Source organism: Lagopus leucura, unplaced genomic scaffold (assembly GCF_019238085.1).
Source record: "Lagopus leucura isolate 7727_CA_CO unplaced genomic scaffold, USGS_WTPT01 239-3_obj-0_obj, whole genome shotgun sequence".
Lineage (NCBI taxonomy): Eukaryota > Metazoa > Chordata > Aves > Galliformes > Phasianidae > Lagopus > Lagopus leucura.
Genome location: NW_024965705.1, coordinates 40,486 through 47,445, shown reverse-complemented (window position 1 = coordinate 47,445; position 6,960 = coordinate 40,486). Strand labels below are relative to the sequence as shown.

General features: G+C 53.0%; 1 protein-coding gene across 2 annotated transcripts; it reads left to right on the top strand.

Moving 5' to 3' along the window:
- Positions 1–976: 976 nt before the first annotated feature.
- On the top strand, positions 977–4,761 carry LOC122192249 (folate receptor alpha-like). 2 transcript variants are annotated; one of them, XM_042892773.1, is made up of 5 exons: positions 977–1,179; positions 2,097–2,302; positions 2,896–3,084; positions 3,391–3,526; positions 3,761–4,761. In XM_042892773.1, exons 2-5 carry the CDS (start codon positions 2,147–2,149, stop codon positions 4,102–4,104), a joined length of 825 nt encoding a protein of 274 aa, XP_042748707.1. In that variant the 5' UTR covers positions 977–1,179; positions 2,097–2,146; the 3' UTR covers positions 4,105–4,761. The 2 variants fall into 2 exon arrangements, with proteins under 2 accessions (XP_042748707.1, XP_042748708.1); XM_042892774.1 differs by having other exon boundaries at positions 1,987–2,302.
- Positions 4,762–6,960: the final 2,199 nt, after the last annotated feature.

The following is a 6,960-nucleotide window of genomic DNA, read 5'->3' as shown; positions in this document are numbered from 1 at the left end:
AACAAGCCCAGCTCCCTCAGCCTGTCTTTGTAGGGAGGTGCTGCAGCTCCTGATCATCTTTGTGGCTCCTCTGGACCCTCTCCAACAGCTCCCTGTCTTTCTTGTCCTGGGGTCTCCAGCCCTGGACGCAGTGCTGCAGATGGGGCCTCACGAGGGCAGAGCAGAGGGGGACGATCACCTCCCTGTCCCTGCTGGCCGCCCCCTGCTGATGGAGCCCAGGATCCCGTTTGCTTTCCGAGCTCCAACAGAGGGAACACAGCAGCGCTTGTGCAGCACGTGGCCAGGCTGTGGAAATCACCAAAATGAGGTCTTGTGGTACTACAAGTTTTCAGGAGTTCAATTTAAGATAAGGCCCTTAGGCAGGCAGGTTCACCTCCAAATTTCAGTGCTGGGATGGATGCAAAACAGCCCCCAGCCTCGCTGTAGGAGACCTGCTTTTGGGAGGGGGTTGGACGTGATCCCTGGCTGTTTCTCCCAACCCCAAAATCCAAAATATGATTCTATGGAAATGTGTGCTGTGCCAGTAGGAAGCTCTGCTGGTCTGGAGCTCTCCTGTTTGGTCAGACCCCCACTTTTCCTTTCGGTTACTGATCTCACAGCTTTGCAATAACTGCACCTCTCCCCTCCACAGCTGGCCTCTATTTTTGTGCTGGGAGTTATCTTTCCTCCCCCAAGACAGCAGCACTTATCATAGAATTACGGCCTGGGTTGGGAAGAACTTCAAAGATCATTTAATTTCAACCTCCCTGCCACGGGGGGGTTCTGCATGCCCTGCTCTGCGATGAGCTCTTCTGTATTTATTGGTGGTGCATGGCAGAATCCTGGATCTGCTCTCCTTCCCCTGTTTTATCTCATGCAACAGCATACAGAAATTTAAACTGCCTCTGTGTGAAGCAGAGGGGAAAGGAGTCCGTGTGAGTGGCCATAGCAGATAAGAGCCCAGACCTCCCCACACACCTCCACCACACACCAGATTGCTGCAGAAGGTGGGGGCAGCCCATTGCCACCACACAACTACTTCCAAGGCAATGAATGCTGGCTAGAGTCAGAGCTCCTTAAGCACATTAAGAAAGTAATTGCAAGTGCCAGCACCTGTGTCAGAAGGCTTTCCTATTAGAGCTGACTGCAGGAGGCTGCTGCTCTGAGTGCTTTGGAGGGGGCTGGAAAGCCTTGAGGCAGGTAATGGTGCTTTCTGGTTGGGTTTGTTTGGTCAGTGAGGGGTTATTTGGCTGTGATGTTGGTGGTGTTTTGTTTTTGTTGTTTTTTTCTTTGCAATATTGTGTGTACATAGGTTTGATGCAAGCTAGCTCCATTCCTTGGGACTGAATGTGTTTTCTTAGTTTTGAAATCGCTCTTTTCTGTGTCTCTTCAGTGCTGTCAATCCATCCTTCTGTGTTCTATGAAGTGCTCTGTAAAACCTGGAGTCATGGAATGGTTTGGGTTGGAAGCAACCTCTAGGATCATATAGTTCCAAGTCCTGCTATAGGCAGGAACATCTCCCTCTAGAGCAGGTTGCTCTGGCCTGACCCTTTCCCTGTACTAGCAAGGGATGCAGAGCAGCTCTGCTGTGTGAGGAGGCAACTGCTGAAGTTCTGGGTGTGCAGAGGAGGAGGCATGGCAACATGAAGCTGCTTTCTGTTTCCTCGAGTTTGAACTCTAAGTTGTGGGTTTCTGAAGACCCAAATAAAGCAAATAACAGCTTTTCTTTCTTGATGTGCTCCTGGAAACGAGAAGGGTCTCTTGCAGTTCTTGGTGTACTGGTGCATTTAACTATGACTTCTAAGCAGCTTGCCACAAAGATTCTTGAACTAGAAAAGCATTTTTTAACTAAATATTTGGAATCTAAAAGCTCTGCAGGTGGAGTCTTAATGCAGAAAGGCCCCAGTTCCAAATGGGTTCCACACAGCATCCCTCTTCTGATCAGGGTGCTTCATAGGACACTTCAGTCAAGCACCCTGAATACAAAGAGAATGTTGTGCCTCCCAGGTGGAGCTGCTCAGAAGACAACACGTGGCTGACCTTGCTGCCTTGCCTGGGGGAGCTGCTGCTGTGTCCTTGCTGATGAGCATTGCTGGCAACCTGCCTGTTGTTTCCAGGAGCTTGTGCAGTGTGTTGGCTGCTGCTGCTCTGTGACATCCCCGACCCCATGGGGCTGGCCGTGGAGATGCAAGCAGGGCAGGTGCTGCTGGTGCTGTTGGCTGCCTCTGTGGTGATGCCTGCCAAGGACCCGCTGCTGAACGTCTGCATGGATGCCAAGCACCACAAAACCAAGCCTGGCCCGGAGGGGATGCTGCATGGCCAGGTATGGTGCTGCTGTTGGGTTGAGTGGGGCTGTCTGTCCTTCCCCACAGGTGACTGGGGCTTGGCAGCCACCTGCCTGAAGAAGGCTTGTGCTGGGAAGGAGGCCTGCTTGCTTGCTGCTTCCTTCTAGGCAAGGGCTGAGATGGTGGTGTGGGTAATTGGAATCGTGGTCACGCTTCCTTTCACCCCTGGGCCTCCTTCCCAAGGTTTAGGTACTGAAGATGAGAAGATAATGGATAGCAAGGAAAAGATGTTTTCTCTATTCCCTCTCAATGCTACAACTCCTTCTCTTATTGAAGGGCTCTGATGCCAGGTCCTTGGTGTGGATGGGACTAAGCGAGCCAGGATGCAGGAGGTGCCATTTTTTCCCTTCCTCTGCCTGGCACCCATTTCTGCTGAGGATCTGACCCTCAAGGTTCTCTTATTTTTCCTCCAACGCAATTTTGCTGCAATCTTAAGTTCTTTGGTCCAAAATACCCAAGAGCCACCTGGAGAAGAAAAAGTACTCTTGTTGGAGGCTTTATGGCATGCTGACACGTGCAGCATCCTTGAGCTCCCTTAAGACCCTCTGCACAGCCTTCTGCTCTGTTGCAGTGTGCTCCCTGGAAGGACAACGCCTGCTGCACAGCCAACACCAGCTCAGAAGCCCACAAGGACCAATCCTACCTGTACAACTTCAACTGGAACCACTGTGGGGTGATGCCACCCAAGTGCAAGCGTCACTTCATCCAGGACACATGCTTGTATGAGTGCTCACCCAACCTGGGGCCCTGGATTGACCAGGTAGGGTCAAATTCCATGTGATGGAGTGGACATACAGTGCTGTCACGTGCTGTATGGTGGCCCTCCATATGATGTGCTGTGGCAGTAAAGGTGTGTGCTGCCCAGGGATGCTTCTGTTTTTCTACTGGGTTTGAACAGGTGGATGGAATGGCTGCCTTACTGTCCAGCCTTGTTCTAGGGCTGATCTTTTGGCTCTGGTTTTGGACAACAGTGGTCTGGGCCAGGAGGGGACTGTAGGGTGCAGCAGATCCTGTGCCCCAGCTTTCCAGGGCTCCCACCAGCGTGCATGGTCCAATTCCCTTGTAGGCTGACAGCAGCTGGCGGCGGGAGAGGATTCTGCATGTGCCACTGTGCAAAGAGGACTGTGAGGAATGGTGGGAGGACTGCAAGGACTACGTCACATGCAAAGAGAACTGGCACAAGGGCTGGAATTGGGCAACAGGTCAGTGGGCTCTGCAGAGAGCCTTCCCTCCCCCTGCAGGAAAGGCCCCCCCTGCTCCCAACCAGTGGCTGCTGTCACTTCTCTATGGGGGTTGCAGACAGGGAGGCAGCCAAGCCACCAATGTCACTGTTGAGGTGTGACGACCTGAGGGCAGGCTGCTGGCCTGCTTTTCCCTCTGGAAAGGAGCAGGCAAATAGCTCATGTTCTTGTTTCCTTCTCTGCTGCTTTCCTCAGGAACGAATCGCTGTCCCTGGGGCTCCATGTGCAGACCCTTCACCCAGGTCTTCCCCAGGCCCAAAGATCTGTGCGAGAAGATCTGGTCCAACTCCTACAAATACACCACAGAACGCCGGGGCAGCGGGCGCTGCATCCAGATGTGGTTTGACCCCGCGCAGGGGAACCCCAACGTGGTTGTGGCCAAGTACTACGCCTGGAGGAAGCGATCCGCTCCTGCCAGGATGCAGGACGTGACTCCTGAGACAGGCAGAGCTGCATGCGCCGTGCCGTGGCTCATCCTGCTGCTGGGCCTCGTGCTGCTCACTGCAGGCTGGGGGTCCCATGGCTGGAGGTCCCTGTGACAGCTCCCGGAAGGGATGCGGCTTCTCTTTCTGTGAAGGAGGCTGTTCCTGTGGCATGAGTGGCAGTCAGTCTGTTCAATTCGCTCGTGTGCCCCAGTGGATGCTCAGCATGGACTGTGCTGTTGGACTTTGTCTGCTGCTGCCTCCAGCTGATGGAGGCAGTGATTTCCCATCCTTTGTGTCTGAGCTCCTTCTGTCTTCCTCCCCTGCGTTTGCTGCCTCCTGCCCATAGGGCAGGTGTTGATGTCTGTGCTCTGGGTGGGTGTAGTGTTTGTTCGTGATCCTTTTCTGAGCACCGCATCCCTGGAGAGTGGAGTTGGTAATAAAAGAGCTGCTCTGAATCAGCCTTGTCTGGAGGCCACATCCTACCAGGGAGGAAGAAGCTGGGGTGGAACAAAGCTACTGGTCTGGGTGGTGGCAAGGGATCTGCAGATGTGGAAGTCTGCCTAGGGGGTTGGAAAGCTGCAGCCTTATCTCCTGCCCTGATCACTCCTTTAAAACTATGCTCTGCTGCATCTCGCTGCAGGAGATGCAGTTACATCCCTGCATGGGGATCCCACAGCAGCCCATACCCAGATGGGGCAGAACTGCCTGTACCGTCTTCTCCCTCATCAACCACTCTGCTGTGTTTCTTCCTCCCCCATCTGAGTTCAGGGACTCTGGGATCTTCTAGGCACAGACTGCTAGTGCTACGCCACTGCTGCAGCCTGGTGCAGGCAGCACATGCTTTTCCAGCAGCTGCATCTGAGAAACACCTTAGCAGAACAGAGAGGTGTGGAGTTCCCCCTTTGAGATCTCTACAGCAGCATGGATGTGGTCCTGTGCACCCTGTTCTGGGCATCCCTGCTGGAGCAGGGCTTGGACCAGGCAGACCCTGAGGTCCCTTCTGAGTTCAGCAGCCTGATTCTGTGAGGTGCTCATCCTGCAGCTGTGCATGCCATGTATTTGGGAAGCTTCCTCTCCTGCACAGCTGTGGTGAGGCTCAGGCTGATGCTGCAGCTCACAGCCCCTGCTTAGGCTCAGGCTTTGGCCACGTGCCGGTGCTGCTTCAAAAGCTTCAAAACATTCTCTTCCCTGGAGGCAGCAGCTCCCACCCTTTACTTTGGATTTGCAGACTGTGGAAGGAGATATGTGAAGCTGCCTGCTGTGCTGGTTTGTTTTCCTTCCTCTGAAGTAGAAACAAGTCTCTGAAGGAGGGCTGGAAATAGCTTTTCTTTTGGGAGGAACAGTGAGGAGGACAGTAATGGGGAAGTGCATGGTGCTGCTCAGCCCACAGCTGTCTGGTCTGCTGGGCTTTATTTGATTTAAGGAGGCTTGAGATCAAATCAGTTATTTCCAGAAGCTTTTGTCTTTAAGCACCTTAATGATGCAGCCCCTTGCAGCTGGTTACTTACTGCCTACTCGTACAGGGAACAGAACCTTTTTTCCTCCTTCAGTGCACTGTCTGCAAAAGCTGAAGCTGACTTTGTGCCCTGGCTTTGAAAAGGTCAAAAATGGTTTTGGGTAGAGAGTGAGGTTTGGGCTGGCTGACCCAGCTGGGGATGGGGAAGAGGAAGCACCTGGAGCTGCTTCCTGCAGCATGGATCTGCTTAAAGGACAATAGGTGAAATTCCTTACACTTGAGGAGCTTTGCTTTGTGGAGGAATGCTGTTCGGGCAGCTCCCTGTGTCTGTTCCATGCTTGCTGCCCATGCAGGTTCTGGTCAACTCTGCCACCGTGTCAACAAGCAAGTTTCTGTCTCCTGTAAGTGTTGTTGGGTCCCTTCATGGCGGGAAGCAGCTGTCCCACCTCCATGTGCACTCCTCCAGGCCTGTCCTGAGGGAGGTCTGACCTTGCTGCTGCATGCTGTTCTGTCCCCAGGGAGTTGCTCTGGGCTCAGCCCACATCTCTGCTTTATATGGGGACGTTCCATTGGAGGTGCTCCACCAGCTCTGCTGAGAGTGAGAGCAAGATGAAAGGGCAGAAAATGAACCTGCCACAGCGCAAGCAGCAGGGCTGCCCGTGTCCCCAGCATCCTCCTGCAGTGTGTGAAGGTGGACGGTCTGCAGGAGAACGCTGTGAGTGAGGCCAGGATGAGCAACATCATAGAGTTATTAGGTTGGGAAAGACTGCTGACATCATCCAGTCCTGGGGGTGGGACTGGAGGTGGGCAGTGCAGAGGGTGCTGTGCACAGCCTCGTGCCCTGTCACAGGCACTGTGAGTCGTGGTACCAACCAGGAACACTTTGCCTGTCAACTTGGTATCATCTGTGGGTGCACTCAATGCCTTCACCCAGGTCATCAATAAAGGCTTTGGACAGGGCAGGCATGTCAAGGAATATTACATTTCAATCATTTCAAAGACAGAAGCAGCTCCACCGTGTACAACTATAACTTCCAAAATAAGGTTTCTTCGGAGCGGTTTTTAGTGTTTTCTTGTTTGTTTGTCTGTTTTTATGCAGTTGAAGGCGAGCTGAAAAAAACTGAGTGCGATATCTCATGAGGAAAATATCCAGGAGAAGATTTCTCAGGAAGCTGTGGTCCTGAAGGCTGCAGTGGTGGTGATGGCCCTTTCCAACCAGGCCATCCTGTGATTTCCTGGAGTGCAGAATACCAGTGCTTGGTCAATTTCGGTGCTTACATGCTTTTCCCTCTCCTTTCAGGCGCAACATGCAGTCGAAGGACGATCCACATCTGAATAGTCAGTGCTTCTATTGTACAGGTCATCTCCTAATTACCCCTGGTTCTGAGAAGTGAACCCTTATGGGGCCCCGCAGGTGTTTATTCCTGACCCCCGCAGCGCCCTGACCCGGCAGCCATCGGATCGAGGTGACTCACCCATTAGCCAAAGATAGCTTCCACATCGCTAATTATTCC